Source organism: Cuculus canorus, chromosome Z (assembly GCF_017976375.1).
Source record: "Cuculus canorus isolate bCucCan1 chromosome Z, bCucCan1.pri, whole genome shotgun sequence".
Classification (NCBI taxonomy): domain Eukaryota; kingdom Metazoa; phylum Chordata; class Aves; order Cuculiformes; family Cuculidae; genus Cuculus; species Cuculus canorus.
The window spans coordinates 13,234,576-13,255,874 of record NC_071441.1 but is presented as its reverse complement, the minus strand read 5'-3'; the positions used below and the strand labels follow the sequence as shown (position 1 = coordinate 13,255,874).

The following is a 21,299-nucleotide window of genomic DNA, read 5'->3' as shown; positions in this document are numbered from 1 at the left end:
ATCCCTTTTTTCTCTAGTGAGTGCCGTAACAATTGGACGTTATAATAATTTTTGTTTATCTCAATGAATATTTTTATTTATGTGGAGTAAAACCACCAGTAGATAGAAACTAAAGTTTTAGTCTGATGGGAAAAACATTAACCTAGGATGTCTTATCTCCGACTTCATCCACTCCTCACCAGAGGCTATCCCAGATATCACATATGCTAAGTGACCATTAGCACATTCACTGTTGGTTACCAGGCTATATTAGGTTTAAAATGGAGTCCTGGTTTTAATTTTGAACATTGCAAAGTTTTTGCTGGATCAATAATCCTTACTAGGGTTTCATATCAAACAAGTGAGATTTTAAAAAAAATAATAATTATTCTTGCAGAACTATCATTGATCAATTCTAATATGTGCATACTGAACTGTACCTTCCTTGCCTCTTTCAAGTTCATGATTAGATTGATTTCTAGGAAAGGATAGAAATGACGACATCTTGTTGCTGAGTGAGTCATTTATCTGACACATGAACGTAGCCTTGGATTATGAAATGCATCAGCACTAACATATAAATCAAAAACTTTAAATTGATAGAGACACTGGGCTGGAAAATTTTGACCTTAATGATCTGCAGAGCAAAATTAAAAAGATAAGTAAATCTGTGGTTTAAGAAGAATACGTGAATAGAAAAGCTAGTCATTAACAATCTTGTCATATGTGTTGGCCTTGACCCTTCCTCTTGCATTCAAGTATATCTTCCAGGAAATTGATCCACTAAAAATGAGTAGCTCAGGAAAATGTTGGAAGAAAATTCTATTTCCAGGTCTCCCTCTCTCTCGCTGGGACTCAGTTCTCAAAGTTCCAGAGCCAGCTTTGCTTCAGAAAGTACAGAGCTGAAAGTGTAGAGAGACTTCAGATGTGAAGTGTCTGCTGGGACTGATGCCCACAAGTACCCATTATTTTTCTTGTGGGTAGCCCCAAGTCAGCCACTTCAGCTGTAAGACTGTACAGAGTAGAGCTGATATTAAACAAAAAAAAAATCAGAAGAAACCATCTGCCTATCTTGTGCTCATGCTTAGTGTATGAAGCTAAAAAGCTTTGAAGATGAGAGCTCAAGAAGAAAACATTCCTGTTAAATTGTGCATTGATATGTGTCAGTCAAGGCCTATAAACGTATTACTAGATACAGAAGCACTTTCTTTGAGTTTCTGAGATCAGGCATGTTCCTGAAGTGGGTCTCAATTTCACATCAGGGCACAAATTAGCCACAACTTTCCCTTGCAGTCCCATTACCACAGAAAACAATGCAGGTGCACGAGTGGGAGCAGCTTTGGTCTGCTTCAGCCGGCTCCCCTGTCAGTGGCTGTAATGCTAAGATTGGGTGACAGTCAGAAAGACCCCAGTCTTTGGCTTTTGACTGGAGATGAATCCAGGAAATATGATCTAGAAATCATAAATACTTACAGCAAGGATGGGATGCAGTGACAGAGCTGGGGAAGACTCACTTTCCAAGCTCCAGAGTGTCTTTTCTGGAAAACTCTCATAGCAGTGGATTTCAATCATGCAGCACCGTTACTTCCTTACTGAGTCATTGACATGGATTTCTCAGGCTTCTCAAGATGCTTTTCACCAATTTTACACCATTTCCAAGGGGTAAAGGAATTTTAAGAATGAGGGTATTGTGGCATTTCGAAAGGAAGACTTCATTGGCACAGCCTTGCTAAGAAGTTGAATACATTCTCAATTAGTCAGCTTGTCTTCTGACCTGAGGCCATATTAAAAGTTATATTCGGCTAAGATATGTCAGGTGATCAGAAGTGTGCCCACGGGTATAGCAGTCACAGTGTCTCCAGCATAGACACCATGAGGGAGCATATGTGTTCAAATTGCAACAGATGTTCTGAAAATAAAGGGGGAGAAACCTGTTCATTTAATTGCCACAGTTAACTACCTTCCCCAGGAGCTTTCTTGAATTATCTTAATGGAGGATATGCTTTTCTGCATGTGACACCAAAAGGAAGATTCTTGTGAAAAAAGTTGTACCAAGAATTTAATAGCAAACCCTTTCCCTTCCCCACCCCCCTTCCTCCAAAACGTGGCGGCTCGGAGGCAGCATTACCCAGGAATTGTCACGCAAAGCTGGCCAGAAGAGTGCACACCTTCCCAAGTGACTTGTGCTAATGGAAGATAACTTGGGTCCAGCCTCTGGATGCACTCTGATGGAAGACCGTGGTAAGATAATGCCTAAGAGCCATTTTGTCCATAGCAAAACTGTGGACAAGACCTTGCTCATCTATGCCCGCCAAAATTACAGTGGGAAATGGATGGACCTTGACAAGATTTCAGTTTTAGTAAAAATGTTAGAGGTAGCAAAGATCAAGACATTTTGAAACATCTTTTAATTGTGAGCATTTTTTCACCAGTTGGCCTTTTTCTTTTTTTTATCAATCAGTTTTTCCTGTCACCCTCTCTGAAATACTCACAGTCCTGCAGGAGAGTTGTGCACATTTATTCACCTGATAGGTGACCCTGTCTTTACCTAGGAGTGTTGTTCTTTTGTCTAGAAACCCACAGTGCCTACCATAAAGAGGTGCAATACTGTGGACCTATGCTGAAGATCTTATTCATGCAGCCTGAGGCCTCATAGTCCTCATGGGTTGTTTGATGGTCCATGGCTTTCTTGTTTACATTGCTGCTTTCCCACATTCCTCTGTGTGCAGTCCAGCATTACAGACCCAAGGAGCAGCATCTTTTGGAACCTGTCTGCTACCTTCACAATTATTCCAAAAGACCAAATTCTACAAACCTACAGAACTTCCTGCCCCAAAATTAACTATTCCTTATCATTATGTCTAAGAGCAGAAGATGTTGCAGCTGGTACTTGAAAGATTAAAACTGAACTGTGTTAGCAGGGAAAGGACCAAGTTCATCTAACCTTAGTCACCTCAAAGTTGCAAGAATAGCATAAGCCATTTGCTGGGGCTTCCCCTCCAGCCAATGGAGTGACTTCAGAGATGTGATTCACCATATCCTATGAATAGTGCCTGAGGTAGGTGGGGTGAATCACCCTGGGGAATTGCTCTCTGCAAAGTGAGCTTTGCCAGATGGTTTTCTTCTAGATATTTAAAATTAGAAGAGATGAATCTCACCCCTAAATGTTCAACCTCAGCGTCTTTCTGAAACAGGGAAGAGCTGCAAATTGCATGAGCATGCGAACAGCTGTTGGTTTTAAGTGGCATCCTTTCCCCAAAAGACTAATAATCTTGCATGGATTCCACAAGGGAGGTGCAAGGTACCTGGAACCCCAGCACAACGCAATCTGCGTCCTTGGCCAGAGAGCATGGTAAATATGCAAGGCTGTTGCCTTCTCCTCCTGGTATGGTATGGCTGGCTCTGGCAGCGGCTGGACTTTTATTCCTCTCATCTTTTCACTTCAAGCTCTCTCAGGTCTCTACTCCCATTCAGGCTCACAACATCCAAGCTGCTGAGAGCTGTCATACCCATCTTTAGGCAGGTAAATCTCATGCCCCACTCCCCTGAGCGTAGCAACAGGCCTGAAGGCACACAAAAGCTAGAATCAGTATGAAGACCTGCTTTGGGTACAGACAGGTAGGTGTGATGAACCACCTTGTCATACAAACCAGCCATGAGATTCACGACAGGAAGGTCACCAAATGTTTACTTTTGGTGTGTCTGTTTCACCTAATACCCTGTGGACAAATCTGTTTTAGTACTTTGGGTGCCTGCAACATAAAATTAAAAATAAAAGGATTAGTCCAGCAACCTCCACAGAACATTTATTTTACACCAAGCACAAGATTTGTGGAAAAATAATGTAAACCATGTAGGAAAAAAACATTTATAGAGGAAGAAATGTTTTCAGGTATTAATTCATTATCTTTCTTCTCAGGCTAAATCTTCTAATGAATTTAGGAATATCAGACACATGACAGTGAAATCATCATCTGAATTAACTATATGCATGTCTGGTTTTGTCAATATTGTTTGTTCAAAGACCAGAGGACAGCAGGTTTTAAATCCTTTTCTGTGCTACCTGTTAAATTTTTCTCCTGTCAATATTTGCTCATGTTTAAATCAGAGGCCTAAACGTCTACCGTTTTAATATGTAAAAGTAATTTCTTTGTAGAGGAAAGAACAGTGAAACAAGAGGTGTCCTTGCAATGCTTTTCTGGCAGGAAACATGGTCTGGCACAGACATAGATAAAACCTGCTTTTTCAAAGAATTGTCAGGATGTTTCTTGTTATCTGATTGCTGTTCAGAGGTTAAAATGCTGGTCCCTGCAAAGATTATCCAAAGTTTGAATAGTGGCTGATCAATAGATATCTGTTTACCCAGAAGTCCCTACAGACTTTCTATTTTTGGTAGTCTATGTATTTGAGGACACTGGTCCTCAAAGGGATTAAAAAAAGAGAAACACTTCAACTATGTCCTCTGCATCACTCCCACAGTTCATGCTTTTTGTTGTTTCAGAGGCGGTACTGAATGTCTATCGCCTTTTGTACAGCTCACATCTGACAGGAAGCCTGTCTGATCCAGCTCCCTCCTGCTATCTGACAGGGGAAGCAGAACTGCTTATTTTTAGCCATCTTTCCAGCCAGGGACTCTGGCAGGACCTCACTGTTTGCCACTTCATCAGTTTCCACACTCTAAATGAGGGCCCCTAGTGTAAAAAGTGTATCCTAAACATGATAATCCCAAAAGCATCCCTGTGTGAACTGGTGGGGCTCTTCCCCATGGCGTAAGGCAGTGCTGCCCATATGGGAGTCTGCTAAGGGCAGCAAGAAGGGGCCAGGGGGCCTCAGCAATGCTGCCACAGGGGTCTCTTCACGCTGCCATTTCGTGCCTTGGGGTCCCCACCTGCAGCTCAGCCGTGGGAGTGCCTGTGTATGTCCATGCAGAGCCATCCACAGACACCCACGTGGGCTCTCCTGGTCTCCCTGCTTGGGTCTATTTGCTCTACAGGGACCTTTGCCTTCCGAAGCCACCCTTGCTCACCAGCCTGCTGATCACAGCTGAGATACGATTTACAGCAGGCCAGGTTGGTTGGCTGAAGGAGGTGTCCTCCTGGGTGCTGGAGGCTGAGTGATGAGTGGATGAGGTGCCACCTGTCTCTTCAGCAAAGCCTGGGCAAGGCAATAACAAGAAGTTAAATCTCCTCTTCCCTCTCTGGCTTTGCAGCACAGACAAATGAATTTGTGTGAAGTTGATTTGCACATGACTTCACAATCAGTCAATTGTCTTGGGGATAAAAAAAACCACCATGATGAGCATTCTCAAGCTTTAAAAATATCACACCCACTTGTAGCCGCAAAAAGATATATTTGAGCAGTTTTTCATAGTCCCTATGAAAATGACCATTAAGCATTAGCAAAAGACAGAGAGGGAAAGTGGGTGTGTGTTTATCTGCAGATAATAAAAATAGAATGACATTTTTGTGAACTATTTTTTAGTTTGCAAAGAGTAATTTCTATGCAATGTATGACATGCACACGAAATCTGCCAGTCTGTATACTTCTGCTGTTTATGATCAGTCAGTCATAATTATCCTCAGTAGCTGATGATGGATAATGCACGATCCATGACCTAGCTAACCTTATTTTTAATGTTGAGCTCTACTGTCTGCAGAAGACTTTGTGTTATTCAACACTGGTTCAGGAGCAGGAATGAGATAAATTATTTAAAAAACACCTGTTTAAAAGAATCAGCATAGCAAATGAGAATACCTGCAACCGATACGTTCTTTGGTGATCTAGTCCCAGTTTCTATTAAGTGGGTTAAAAATATCAATAATAGCCTTAAATCCATGTTTCTTATAAGAAACTCTAAGGGCCGGTGACAATGTTGTGACTCTTAGTATTTATTTCAAGCCTGTGCTACCCAAGTACCTCAGTCAGGGGCTATTATGTGACTATTGTAAGCAAAATTGTGGGCAGATTTTGGAATGGAAACATTGAACAGAACAAGAATAGGAATCCCTTTCCTCTTCCACAGGGGTTGGCCGATTTCCCTGGAGGACCTCTCCGGGGGCAAGATATGGGCTTGAAAAAGCCAGATACCACATACCAATAATGAGGGGATGAAAACCATGCTCAGAATGAGTCTTGCCCAATATCTCCCTCAGTTCCTCACTCTTCTTCATTCTCATGTTTGTTTTTACAATTAGATGCAACCATGAAGATGATAAATCACTTCTAGCTACAAAGGCTGACAGACTGGCTTCACGGAAATCAGTGACAAAACTCACACTGATTTAAAAGAGCCAGAACTTCATCTGCAGTGTAAAAAGCAGATCACAGATAATAAATACTACTTTTACAAGAAGATGAGATGAGAAGAACTGTCATTTTGGCATTGTTTGACATGAGACTATTCTGGAGCTAGTCAGCTGCCTCATTCAGTTCAATACAGTAGATGGCTGTGAGTCAGTTGAAATTATTTGCTCCCTAGTCCCCTCTAATAATACGAGTATTTGGATCTCATTTTCAAAGCAGTCCGCATAAAGACAGGAAGTCAGATGCTGGCAGACAGACATCTCAGTCCTCAATGAAGCCTCAACAACTGAAATGCAGTTTTAAAACAACCTTTATTCTGCTTGGAGACTTATTACAATTTTTAAAGCAACTTAAAAACAAGACACAGCTCCATCAACTCTATAGCTCGAACAAAATTCCAAGGAGGCACATTTTCATTGCTGCCTTGTAAAGGCAACTTACAACCTACTTTACCCTCCACCTGTCAAAGACCATTTTTAAACAAACTAATTCTAATGTTTCAAAGACATTTAACAGAACAGAGCCTTATTTTTAAAAACAAGAATAAAAAAAATAGCAGCATCTTGGGCAGCTAATGCTGTCTCATTAGGACAAGTGCAATGTAACGATACCAACTCCCACAGTCCACTTTAGTCTTCAACTTCAGTAAATACAACATGATTCAATGTAAAATGTTGCACCTTGGAACCTTGTCCCATGGGAGGCATTGTACTTTGAGCTGCCCATTTCTGAAGTGACCCTGAAAAAAAATATCATCAGGATTCACTTTCCCAACTTAATACCATGCATAGCAAAAGCACTGTGTGAAAATCGGCATAAGTTTTCCCCATTAGAAGCATCTGAATGTTTTTCCAAGCATTATTATTTCATTGCCAATTACAAGACAAAGCCATTTCTTCACTACAGAACAGCTGAAACCAAACAGAAAATCTGAAGATTTGGTTTTAAGGACTGCTTAACAAGATTCCTTAGATAAAAAAAAGAAAAAATCCAACAACACAGCAGAAACTTGGTTTACTAACTGTAGTTGGAAAAATGCTGCACCCACAAAGGTCTAGTGTGCATATGTGTGTGCCTTTTAATGAAGTTAATAGTACCAGTTACTGAATTCAGCAAAATGATCACGTCTGGTGAAAATGCACCTATACAGGTATCTATTCATACATATACACAGTAAGTGTGCACACATATGCACATATCCCCAAATCTGCAAATTCAAATTTCAACTTAAGGAAATCAGAAACTACTGATTTTGCTTGTGGGTCTTGGTTCTCTGTGATCTCTCATAACTTTTCAAAGGCCTTGTGAAAGTGCTGCTACAGTGCAGCATAACTCTGGGATTCAAAAAAAAAAAAAAAACCCAAAAAAATTCCCCAAATAAAAAAATGTAACAAAACAAATCCTGCTCTTGAATCATATTAGATGGTAAACTACATGTTACTAGAAATACAGAAAAGCATCATGTTTCTTCAATTATATCCATGTGCTTTTTTTCTGTTTATATTAGCCTACTTGAGATCAAATCAAAACTGGAATGAACAGTATAGTAAATTAAGGACAAACAGCTCCGTAGTGAACAGGGCCTTTGGCAGGACATAGCTCTGTGCATTAAGAAAAGAGGGAAGTGCGGAGGCCACACAATACGTAAGTACCAAAGAAAACCCACTTATGCCAATTTGAGGGCGTAAGTCATCCTTGCAAATTGCACAGACCCTGTGTAGGTAGAACTTCCCCTTAGGAAACCCTAACACTTATCCCCACAACATAGTGCTTATTTCTCATTGTTGCTTGTGCAAGAAAATGAGTGCCAAATTTGCTCACACACAATTTTTTTTCTCTGCTATAACCAAGGATGGAAGAGAAGTTGTACAGCATGATGGAAACAAATGATACCCCATACTGGGCTGGGCATGCTAAGGATACGGCCCACTGACAGCAGAGGTTTTCTTAACATGAGGAAAATAAGATCCAAATGCCCCATCTACAATACGTTTCTTGACAAATGCTACATGAAACATCAATTCAGATCACATATATCTTGCTTATAGAGAAAAAATACAATTTTACTCTTAAAATATTAAACATTCAAAAATTAATATGTCCAAAGAATATCTTGGATTGCTACAAGTGTTAAAATGGTTGTATACTGAACTAGTTTGTAACTTCAAGCCCAGTAGTATAACTGGCATGCGAGTAATAGTTGGTGCTTTTCATAGTCAAAACCAGTTATTAATAAACCAAATTTACATGGTCCTACAGGCCTGAAAAGAGTGTGGAATGAGGAAGGGAAAGGATGAAGACTAAAGTTCTATTCAGAAAACAGTATTCAGAATAATTGTGTAAATGATGACTATCCCCATACATTAATATTGTTGATTCTTGTTTCCTGATATAAATTCTAGTAAGAAAATACATCTATAGGAAAGCAAAGACAATCCACCAGAAAAACAGCACAAAATCAAAATAAAATCAAACAACTTACAGCCTCAGAAATGAAGGAATAACATAAAAATTAAAAGATAATATAAAAACTACTAGAGACTGGCAAATACCTTATTATTTCAAATAGCTTAACAAGCACTACATACTTTGAATTAAAACGTGTATCTCTATAACAGAGCTATTAAGAGGGAACTCCAGTGGTTTTGCTCTTCTGATTGTGTATGCAACTTTCTTTACTATTAAAGGACCTTGCCCTTGCATCTTGAGAGGAGAAAAATTTGTATGTTCACTAGTCAAAGGTTTTTGAAGATTTCTCTGAACTTCATTACTTTATCGATTTGCAACATATGAACTTCCTCGGTGGTCAGGACAATAAATAATCATTGCAAACCACCCATATTAAATTGTCCCAGAATTCCTAGTAAGTTTGCTCTAGTGAGATTCACTTACTTGTTTTCTTTAACTAAGCCATCATTTTGTAAAATCTCTGGTGGCTGAAATTACAGAAGTGTTCACTTTGATTATGCCTAATCCTGCAAGCTTACAAAAACAAATCCAAAATGTTAAATGTGACAGCCTAATCATTTTTAAAACAGAAATTTTCCAGTCTTAATTAGCTCTACGTTATATCCAGACACTCTCAGTAAAGATGGGAGCCTTTTTTTTCCCAATATAAAAAACAAACCTAGGCAACAATTAGAGAAACTTCCTTCATATGAAATGAAAATACCATTACATGCTGATAAAAATTCTGTTGCAGTAGGTCAAGAAGTCATTTATTTACTATGAAGAGTGGATTCATTCTGAAATCCAAACTATCTATCTCAGTAGCCAAATTTCCTTTGTGTTTTGTTTTTTTTTCGCAATGGCTAACAGAGAAGGATACATAGTTTTTCATCTTCCAAATACAAAGACAATCATGACAGAAATGCAAAATGCTTCAAGAAGCAAATATAGCATGGTACCGTATTCTAAAGATATCTCCAAAACAATATTGTTGGACTCAGTGATATTTTATAATGTTCATATATTTTTTATTGAATAAAGCAGCTTTGAAGCTTATCAGGCACTGCCCAACAAATTATTTTGTAAAAAAAAACCCCAAACTTACCAATGTTTTAAACTTTGAGCTAGCAGCTCAATATTCTATGCAAAGAAAATTGGAAAGTATTTCACAGCCAACAATTGCTGGCTTCCTGTACATTTTTTTTAAAAAAAACCACAAAGAACAAAACGAATAACAAAAAATAATAATCAGGAAAAATATTCTCAGGCAAAAGAAAGAAGAAAGATGACAAGGAAAGAAAAACAAGCTTAACCTGTAGATATGCTTGAGAAAAGACTACAGCCTAAAGAAAATTGAGTATTGCATAGCACAGTCTAAGAATTCAGCTCTCAGCAAACAGAAAAAGGAAAAGAGAAGCAGTTTGGTATTGATACTTTCCACCAATGACAATTAGTCATCCAATACTATTTACATTATTATCTACTGTATGCCACTGAAAGTCCTGTTTTCTTCAGGCTTAAATATATTCTTAAAACAGGATTTTTAAACACCTAAACCAAACCCTTCCTGGCACTTTGCTACTACATTTACTCTGAACAGCATACTGTAACTGAAGTTCTTTTAAAGTGTCCCTTAGAAACCAAAGTGCCATTCTGCTACATAGCATTCACTAGGAACCAAAAGAATCCACAATGCTGTGTGTCCGGATCCACTGGGTGCAGCAACACCAAATCCAAGCCAAGCTGTGACCATGAAATTCCAATAACCGAATGAAAAAGAGCTCTTACACCTTGTATCTGGACAATCCAATATTCTAGCTGGTAAAGCTTCAGAAGTGGTCGTAAACAAGCACCATGGTTAAAGGCCTCTATGTCCCTGCAGGGAGATCAGATTAGGATTTTTCTCTCTTGTGTTTTCTTTTCTTAATTTAAAAAAAAAAAAAGCACTTCAGATTAGAAATGTACATTCACAGCTTAATACTGTGATCTTTCCCACTGCAGTTGTGAAGAAAAGCTCTAGTCCCATCTGAAGACAGATAGCTTTGATACCACAGCTCAAAATCTTGAGTACGGCTGAAAGGAGCCTTCTCTCTCCAGAGGCCTCAATGTTGTCAGATCTTTAGAAAACAACCAAACAACGCAGAGTACTAAGATCTTCATCGCCTCTGCTGTGCATATACTGGGTAGGCTAGTGTGACATTGAGAGAGTCATTGTGCTGCACAAGTGACGTGTGTTGATAATGTAGCACCAATTCTTTGAGCGAGTTGTACAAGTTATATGGCTCTGCAAATCCATACCCAGTAGGTGTTTTGTTTATCACGCAGTGCTTTACTTCTCCATCCACCCTAAAGAGGAAAAAAACAACCAGTCTTTAGTTTGTCAGTACAGTGAAGTTGAGCTAGAAAATACGTTACTGGCAACAAATCTTAAGATGCTATTAACTACATAGAATTCCTGCCTTCTGTGGTGGGATAATGGTAAAAGCCTAGGTTTAACCTGAATTCCCAGATACTGTGTTAACTAAGGGAGGCAAGACATACGCAGGACTTCGCAGCTGCACCTAAAGGCATACATCCATGCTTTGATTTCCCTTTTTCTGCGTGTGGCTCATCTATGCGAGTGCACAGGTTTGAGCTGTTAAAGAAAACGGAGCAGCAACAAGTATGACCTCAGGACTTGTTGGTCTCCTTCTAAACCCAAAGGTCCAACGGGATTCATGTATATGCAAGTGTCCATCTGCTCCTGGCTATAGGTAGGTGCCTGAAATATTGATTACATCACTCAGAAATCAGAATACGTACACAACAGAGCAGGCATAGCAGCCTTGTTTGCTGCTCTCTCGAACAAGGAATGTTCCATCTCGCTTTCCCCGCAGCAGATTTTCAGCTTGGCTTCTATTGATATTTCCCACATTCCATGTTCTCTCATCATGATGAGGCAAGTCTTCATCATCTTCTACCATAGAGTACTGGCTGTTGAAATAAGATAAAATGTGTTTGTGAAACACATAGCAGACCAAAATCCATGAAGTAGATAGTCCCCATTTCTTATTACTCAGAAAGAAAAAAAAAGTCAGTGGTTAGTAGGATGCCCTCCTGGTAAAACTAGGAATGTAAACCACTGCCATGTTTAAATCACTGAATGAAAATAAAAGTTCTGTGTCTTGTTTTGTTTAAAAACACTCATGTAAGTCTGAAGAAGGATATTAAAGGAAGCTGTGCTATCTTTCAGAATCTGCTGTGAGCTGTTCAGCACTTCTACAATTGCTCACTGTTTTGGTAAACAGCAAAGCCCAACAAATCCAAAACTTTCTGAGCCGGCTTTGTTTCCAAACGAAGTGAAAAATCATACAATGTTATCAACTACAGCTGCTGCTTGGGAAAGCTGTAAGCAGTTGTACAGGTAGATAGATCCAGTATTTATAGGGTGGCTGGCTTTGTGGAAAGGGTGTTCCTCCTTCTCTGCTTGCAATCAGACTGGGGTTGGCTAATATATTTGTTCTTTCTGTAATAGGTTTTAATCAGTTTTCCTTGGTCTAAGAAATCATATTTTCTCATTCATCCACAATTCTGCCTTTCTGGAGATTCCCAAAGTAGCCTATAGAAATCAGCAATCTCACGCAGAATTCAATTCATCAGAAAGAAGGGTCCTTTCATTTCTCTAGCTCCCTTATAGTAGTACTCCCTTGTCCTGCATGATATTCAAGTGCATTCAGCAGTGGCTTTATTTTCAAACAGCACCTAGAGAAACTGATTCCTGCTTTTTCTGCTGCTCATTATAATGATATTTTCTGCATTACAACTTTTTTTCCTAAAGTCATATTCTGAAAGTTTAATTTTTTAGCAGAAACCTGAGCATTTACCAGACTCACTGGCAAAAAGAGTCACAGAGCGAGAGAAAAAGAAGATTTTCTTGAAATGTTTTCAAGTACTATTTTGATGCTACATTAATACTACAGCATCACATTATTCTTGGACTACTATTTAAAGGATGGGAATACTACTGGAAACAGATACCTACACACTGTCCATCTTTGAGTTAAGACTGAGTGAACAACTTGGCTTTAAAACATGTGTGCCATTTTTATCCTCTGCTTCTACCCGTGCAGCCACAGCAGAGATGTATAGTTTCCAGGATAACAGCAGAAGACTAAATAAACCAAGCCAAATTAGAACAGACGTGGACAGGGCTAGAATGTAAATCCACGAAACAATCATTGTCAGTCTGCAGCTTTTGCTATACCTTCAGCCAGGCAGCGTAGAAGGCATGCATGGTGCATACAAATACCTCGCCCTAAAATGTTGACACAAATACCACTCACAGAACTTTGGTTTTCCATTTGTTCATTCTTTACTGTTACTACACTTTTGATATTATTTTGTGGCTTGCTTTTGTTTAAACTTGGTCTACATTCACACCATCCAGGTGCTTTTCACTTTTTTTTTCCCCAGGAATGAAGCATTCATTAGCCAAGTTCCTGCCAGAACCCACAGTAAACTAAAGTGCTGAAATGACACAACACTATCCTGCCACTTCTCAGAAAAACCAACCAGAACACAAAACCAAAGAAGGACCACTCAGCATATACAATTTTATTATCGCCAATAACAATGTGATACAGTGATGTGGGTACCACTATACTAGATAGCACCATACTACCAACACCTGAAACTGGGAAAAAATTGAGGTGCCTGCCCATGCCTAAGAGAATTCTGAACAATTTATCCATCCACATGGCACGTCTTTAAGACACTAACACCTTATGATCTCTATTTTGCTGGTAGGAATAAAGACACAGGTTAAATTTCAGTGCTTTTCTATAGTAACCTGATTATGTATGTCCCTGAATAATGAAGAGAAGAGAGTGAGACAAGATCCTTTCTAATACGTGCATGATGTAGGCTGTCATGTGTTAACAGTGTGCATTTTTACTGAAGACCTAGGCTTGAGACTTCTTGTGTGTAGTCCAGGAATTAAATATACACATTTGTGTAAGATGATGTGAAATACCAGAAACATTTAAATCTTTTGCTACTCACTCTTCTGTATTTTCATTTCCAAGCCATTCATTTAGCTTCTTTTGCCGAACACCTTTTTGAGTCAGCCACCTGGACAATAAATGTAAATAAAATCAATTATTATTCACAGAAGTTAGATGCCAACTAAAGAAAAAAAAACAAACTAAAAAAAATAAATTAATAATTCATAAACATACTCACATCAAGTACTGATCTCTCGTCTTCCTCAGCTGTATGAGGTCTGGCTTAATGCTGTTCATACGCTTGTCTATCTCTCTATATTCAGCTGCTTGCTTCTTTAAATCCTCTTCTAATCTACGCCTGCTGTCCACAATTTCACTTATCCGAGACTTCAGCTTTTCATAGTTGTGCATAATTCTGAATGGAATAATGTAATAGGTTAGATTCTAATGATGTCTGATTCATAACTTTACAATCTGCTACTCAGCAGTGTAGACATTTAAAAGAACAGATTATTTCTCTGGATGCGGCTATACATTTTGCAAGTTCACATCTACTCCATTTGAGGCTTGGTCTGCTCACAAGTGAACAAATTCACTTGCCATCTTGCTTCTGTTTTAGCCAGATCTATACTGGCATGGTTTCTTTCTTCAAAGTCATACAATTTGAAATGCAAATACAAATACTGACCTTTGTATTTCTTTCTCATTGCCTTCCCGCTTAAATTTTTCAATGTACTCCTTACTGTATCTTTCTTGTGTCTGGCACTGCTCTTCAAATATTTTTATGGTTTCATTAAACGCTTCGATAGCTGTTCTTTTCATTTGAATTTCCTGACAATAAAATAATTGTTATTACAGTTGTTATCAGACAGAGGGAATGATTTATTGGCTTGTATCACAGAAACACTTCAGTATATTTTAACACAAGACTTTAATATCCCTTTACCTGAATGCATTCTGTCTGCAGAGCCTTGTAACTCAGAAAGAACAGGCCTTTGCAAAACGGCAATCATGATGAGGTATTCCAAGAAAGCAAAATTGCTAGACAAGGAGCTATCTACAACCTGTATTTTGTATAAACAAGCTTTATTTGTGATGATTAGAGCCTTATGGAAATGCACTTTGCCCTTCATACCAACTAATGTCCTCAGAGACTCATCTGGCTTTCTGAAATGAAAGTGTAAGATATGGGCCTGCATAGGTCCTAAGAGGTCACCTAGTGCATCCTCCTGCCTCGACATTGCTAACTGATAGCCAAGTCTTTTAAATTATTAGTTCAAATTGCCTGCACTTCACCATTCCTCAATTATTTTTAGGCATAGTTCCTGCTTTAAGAAATAGCCTTGATTCTAGGTCTGTAAAATGGCAATAATTTCATGGTACTGCAAGACTTGGCTAATTATTGATCGAGTTGAAAGAAGAATTGAGGCAGCTTTCCATTCCTGCACTGTATTTACACATCATCTCTCTACCTTGCATAGGCGAAATCAGACCTTTCAAAAAACTAGTAGTAATACAGAATGCTTCCCTGCAAATAAGTCTTGAAAACTGTAGCTTGGCTTGATGAGGTCAGTATGTAGAAGTGTTGGTGAATCAAGGCAGTTATGTGCTTGCTCTAGAAGCAGGTGTCAGACTTGGGCACAGGATGGGTTAGGTTACAGGTGCTGACTGTTCAAGCATGAGTAAGAGATTCCACCATACTGAGCAAGCACACCAGATACGTTTCCTCTTTTGGGCAGTGGTGGCGGAAGGCAGGGGGAAGAGGATGGAGGAAGATGGTAGTATGAATTCACAACGATGTTTTTCTAAATCTACAGAAATCTTCCACTCTCCCTCTGGTTTCAAATCTAGCTCACCTGAGATGTTCTTGTGTAGTCTTCATAGAGTCTGTCATATTCTCGGCTTTTTTCTTGGAACTGGGTATTATATTCGTGTAATTTCTTTCCCACAGCCTCAATGCTATCCTCTTTCACAACCTGATCCTGGAATGATGAACAAAAGGAAAGAATCTCTATAAAGAAACAATTATATTGCAAAGATTTTGAGGATAAAACTGCTTAAAAAGGCCTAGACAGTTACATGGTAAATGTGACTCCTCTTTCACCAATATGCAGATATAATATACCTTAAGCATAATATGCAAATGAGAAATTAATAACATAAAGCAACTTTGGATTGCAAGTATTCAGCTTTATACTGAAAGTATTTCATCATTAATAAGTGAGATATTTATTAACAAAAGTTCATTTCTTAATGATATATCTGCAGTATTTTAAGTTTTATATGCAAACTGTGGAGTTGACTTTAAATAAATACATCCATTTTTATGCCCACTTTATTTTTTCAAATATTAGCAGAGCTGAAGTTGTTCATGATAAATGACTTCCTACTCTGCAGTAATTTCTCTGTATTTAAGTGAAAGACAAAGAAAATAGACCAAATTACCTGTTGGTACTTAGATACTGGATAAAGTAATTTTACATCCAACTTAGGATTATACTGGGCTAAAGATTCATTCCGGTAGTGATTTATTAGCTCAACCACAGAGTTGAAAGTTAATGGGTCAGAAAAGCCATATTTTCCATCTCGATGAAATATTTTGATTAATTTGTTATTTCCTCCTTTCCTGCAAAATAAGTTTTTTGAAAAGTTAGGCATACTTCAATACTATTTCCTAAAGAATATTTTAAATTGCGGTATTGCATTTTACTGTCAGGTATTACAGACCTAGCATAACTAATCTTACCTTAGTGTAAGTGTGTAGTCCCCAAGCATTTTGGTTGAAGCATCCCGTACCAAAAAGGTACCATCAGCAGTGTCTCGAAGCTTCTCATTTACTTCTTCTCTAAAATGAAAGCAAAAGTAACCAATCATTTCTGCTACTGCTCCCTCATTTACCCTCTCACCGTGCTCTAAATTCTTCCTCTTTAAAAGTGGCTTGTATAAGCCTTCTTGATCTCCATATTAATAAATAGTTATTTAATAACTTATTTAACATTGCTGGAGAACAACTGTGATATAAAAATGGTATATCTATGTCCTGTCACTGCTGGACAAAATTATACTAATGCAAAAGTCTTTCTGCTTGTTCATACAAGCCTGCACAATTGAAGCAGCCAGTGCTCGTCTAATGTACCTATATATAGTACAGTTAAAAATGTTGCTAATATATGACACTTGTTAGTCTGGCTTGTTAACTGTTGTGCCTGCAGTTGAGATTCTGGATTGCAGACAAGGAGAAAACACTTATTTCTTAGTGCTGTACTTTCATGCTAGCATTTCATGTAGCTGTCTTAAAGTAACAGAAATATTATTCCACGAACTATGTTCTAAATGACTGCCAGTAACTTTTTAGTCATGTTTGGAATAAAACCAACTGTAATATATTTATGTTGGAAAACATCCTAAAACTGTCTCTTAGAATTCTAATTTTTCTATACTTAAGCATAATACATACAGACAGAATAGCATAGGAAGAACATAAATACATGTTTTGAGCTGATTTACCTTGAGATATCTCCCCAATACCATTCAGCTTCTTGTAATGACATGTTGTTATTCAAGCCGTTGTTAGTTACAGTATTAGGCTTTGGTGGCTTAGGAGGCAGTGCTGCAGATGAAAAGGGGAGAAAAAAAGTTGATTATAATTCATTGAATACCTGAACACACATAACGAAATTATACACTATTACATGATTGAGACTTAAAAAAAAAAAAAGAACATTTACAAAATAGTTTTCTATCACTAACGAGCTTTAAGAGACATTAGAGAAATCAAGATATTTTACAGAAAACAATATGATTCAACAAGAAAGATGTACTGTTTCAACAAAGTATGTTACTCTTGAAATAATTTTTTTTTAAGCAAAATATAACACCATACTCATCTCCTCCCTCTGTGAAGAAAGTGTTTGAGAAAAAAAATTCCCAAGTTTGCTTTTACCTTTTTCCGCTCTCTTCAGGTGAATATAAATAATAAAACATGCAAAATGTTTTGGTTTTTTCCCTCCCACATAACGATCTTGGAGGAATGTTGTTGCTTCCTCACCTAGAAGCCCAGTAATAAAAGAAGCAAACCCACAGCAATACTGTGTATCTTACAAAGAATGGTTTTTTTTGTGATCCTCAGCATTCTGTGCAATGACTTGCCAAAAAAACACTGTAAGAAACCCATCTGTGACCCAAATATCCCTTGTGTTAATCTTAGTATTCTACAGAATGAAGTGTGTTCCAAATGCTAGAACTGATTAAAAACCACATCCCCCTTTTTTCAATGTCAAAGCTGCATATGTATACCAGTGGGTGCCAAAGAAGATACTGCAGCACTCCTAACTTAGTAGCAAGGGGGACTACATTGCAATCAGTATTAAATATCAACCCAGCTCTTTAAGTTCTCCTGTAAGTATATCACCCCTTACAAATGCCTCTGTCCTATATATTATGACCGGCTACAAAAGCAATGATTTTTAAGTTGCAAAGAATATCAAGATAGCATGTTTTTATGCGATATGAAAGCAATGATCCTATTTCAGGTATTTAAATAAAATCACTAGATTTTAAAATCTGTTTTTCCTCAAACAATCCGAAACAATTATTTGTAATCACTGTTTCAGCAAATAAAAGTGTTATTACAGCACCTCCTTTTAGTCATAATGTTGAACGGAGAGAGCAAAATAGTAATAAAAGAAATAAGAAATGTTTATGCTATAATGGCAGAGCCAAAACTACATCTGACAGAAAAAACAAAATCAAAACAGAAACAAGTCAATTCAGTAAAAATACAATTAAGTAAGCAGACAGGTATTTCTACAGGTATGACTCTAATTACTATAACCATGCACTAAATAACAATTTAGTTCTAATTTATGAAAAAAAAAAAACCCAAACTATTTGTATCAATGACAAAGTAAAGAAATCCCACATATCCAGTAAGAATTTTTTAGCATCTATTGTAAAGATCAAAATGAATTAAGTCTTTCATAATAAGACTGCAGTTTTACCTGGTGGATCCATCTCTATGTAAAACATCAACTCTGTGCCACAATTTATATCTGTCTTAGGGTAGTCTATATCCAGTTCTTCCATATTCCAAACAGTATTGTACATTTGTATGAGTTTCACTGAGTGAGCTCACATATAAGAAAAGAGTCAGGCTCTCTTTGTAATGGTGTCTTGGAATTCATTTTAAAACCTATAAGGGGCTGCACTGTAGTCTATTACATCATAATCCTCAGCCAATCATGTCAAAATAATGTCACCAGACCACTCCTGTTTCATCATTTTGTTCTACATTAATCTTAAAACAATTTCAGCTTTGGAAAGAATCTACATTTAGCAAAACTGCAATATAAACCTGGTATTACAAACAAAAGGAGTGAGTGGGCTCTCCTTGCCTGCCTTCCCGACTTATTTTCCTGACTTTGCTGCATGGTACAGTCCAATCCTGGCAGGATGACAAAAGGCTGATATGCTGCAGCACGTAGCTCTTACACACACGCACACACAACACACACACACTCACACAACAGGGCAGCTCCCTTTAGAAGTAGGTTGGTCACATCTCAGTTGCATTCTGCTGCTTCAATGCCTAAAGTTTACCATTCAAAAGGCTTTAAAATGCCTCTATACCTGCTGTACGTAATAAAGATGCAGGAGGAAAACGAGCATGATTCTGTGTATCCATTACATAGCCATTTTACATACAGATAGACACCCAGGCGTGCATATATATTTATATATTCACATAATGATATATAGAACATGTTTTTAAACTGTGCAGATTTCTATTATCTAAATGGACACAGATGTCTGATATTTGATGTTATTATATAAAATACATTTACTGCAGACATGTCTTCCCCTCCCTTATCATCTTGTAATAAAATACAATTCTAATCAATCTAAAGCCAAAAGCCAAATATTGTTCAGTAAAATAAGTAAAAACTAAGAAAGATCTTGAAACACAATTTTGCTGAATATATAAAGCTAGTCTGTCAGGACACAACAAGATCTAGTCTGCCTTTTCACACTGTTTCTCTACCTTGCTCTCACTGGGATATTTACCATGTTAATTGTTTTTAAAAGCTTGAGTCCCTTGTCAGTGTCTCCTTCCTCACTTGACTTTACGTCACCAGTATCCTCCTACCATTTAGAAATATTCCATCTTAACTCCCCCAAGGTTGACTGTAACTCTCTCAGATCTCTTGGAAGAAACATGCACAGATAGACTATTAATTCCAGAGCAGAATGCTATGTAAAGCAATGTGACTGTTTTATACTCATTATGAACTATGGGGGCAGAAAACCAGATACCAAAAATAACCACAACAAAGAGTAGCTGTAGCAACTATCTGTGCCTACAACATAAGAAATTGTAGCTTGGCTAAAATACGCTCTATCTCACAAATACTCATTACAAAAATTAACAGACTCTACATCCTTCTCACATACTTCACACATATCTACCCCCTCTCTCTGTACTTGTCAGCAGCTTACCCACTTAGACAAGCATTAACATACAAGAACATGTATAGAGTACCAACGGCTACAAAAAAATGCATGCATTATATGTTCATAAGCTTAAATTTATTCTGAAGTAGATTCTGCCCTCCCTGTTTAGGTAGATGTACTCCAAAGATTCCATAATGAAATATGATACTTAAAATCACCCCAGACAGAAATATAAACACTGAACTTAGAGGTTTAGCCCACCTGCTACCCAAACAGTCGAGCTGTAAAAGTAGTTGTTCAAATTAGGTTATAAAGATTTCCTACAAAAACTACATTGCTGCACTTAGGTCTCATGTAGGATTAATAAGGTTTTTTTTTCAGTTGAATAAATGCTTTTAGGAAAAATTATTTCTCCAGGGTTTCACTGGTGGCGAGATTCTGGACTGCCCACACCTATATAATCAGGTTAGTGTTCAGCTCAGACTAGCTTAGCTTGCAGGCAAGGAAAGACAGCAGACAGATACGCAATAACTTGGAGAGGTATCTAGATACTCTACTTTCACTTACGTATATTAAGACCATGAAAGCTCTACTTGGTAATCAGTTATAGAAAAATACTTCCATGAGGCGATGAAGGAAATATGCACAGAAATCCAAAATCACTTACTTTGTAAATTATGCATTGCAAATTCTTGCCCTTGTAATGCAGCCTGAAAATACAATCCAATGATCTGAAAAATTAATTGGTTTCCTCTTATAAAAATTTTGCTTGAAAACACTGCAAAACCTTTTACTAGGAAGATCCTCTGAAGCAATGAAGAAAAAAAAACTTTGAAAAAGACACTGCTCTGCTTTCCAACCAATGTTCCATAAAAATCCCCAAAAAGCTGAAACATGTGGTGAGAAAATCCAAGCCTTCCCTCTATTCTTAACTCCTTAAAGCTCTATGCCGTGCAGAAGGTATCCACTTTTGTTCATCATTAAAAAGTGAACCTGCCTTTAGTACTGTAAAAAAAAAAAAAAAGAAACCACCAGCCTCAGTAGCTTGCACGTCTCTCAGATAAAGATCTCAGTTTCATGATTAACTCAGGCAGGTTCAAATATTTGCTGAGCCAGGGATGTCAGGTGGGGGAGGGG

The 21,299-nt window shown here is 37.8% G+C and overlaps 1 protein-coding gene across 7 annotated transcripts in view; it reads right to left on the bottom strand.

Moving 5' to 3' along the window:
• Positions 1–3,871: 3,871 nt before the first annotated feature.
• Positions 3,872–21,299, bottom strand: part of PIK3R1 (phosphoinositide-3-kinase regulatory subunit 1) — a 60,776-nt gene continuing 43,348 nt past the window's right edge. For 2 of the 7 annotated variants that reach the window (XM_054053628.1, XM_054053627.1), the window contains exons 7-15: positions 17,220–17,322; positions 16,459–16,557; positions 16,158–16,338; positions 15,569–15,694; positions 14,401–14,543; positions 13,951–14,127; positions 13,771–13,839; positions 11,533–11,703; positions 3,872–11,076 (exon numbers count right to left, since the gene is read on the bottom strand). In XM_054053628.1, the coding sequence (XP_053909603.1) occupies positions 10,887–11,076; positions 11,533–11,703; positions 13,771–13,839; positions 13,951–14,127; positions 14,401–14,543; positions 15,569–15,694; positions 16,158–16,338; positions 16,459–16,557; positions 17,220–17,322 (1,259 nt within the window). In that variant the 3' untranslated portion in view covers positions 3,872–10,886. Of the gene's footprint in view, positions 11,077–11,532; positions 11,704–13,770; positions 13,840–13,950; positions 14,128–14,400; positions 14,544–15,568; positions 15,695–16,157; positions 16,339–16,458; positions 16,558–17,219; positions 17,323–17,655; positions 17,679–18,712; positions 19,211–20,829; positions 21,130–21,299 lie in introns of those variants that run through there. The other 5 variants (XM_054053625.1, XM_054053626.1, XM_009566301.2 and 2 more) reach the window with 4 other exon arrangements.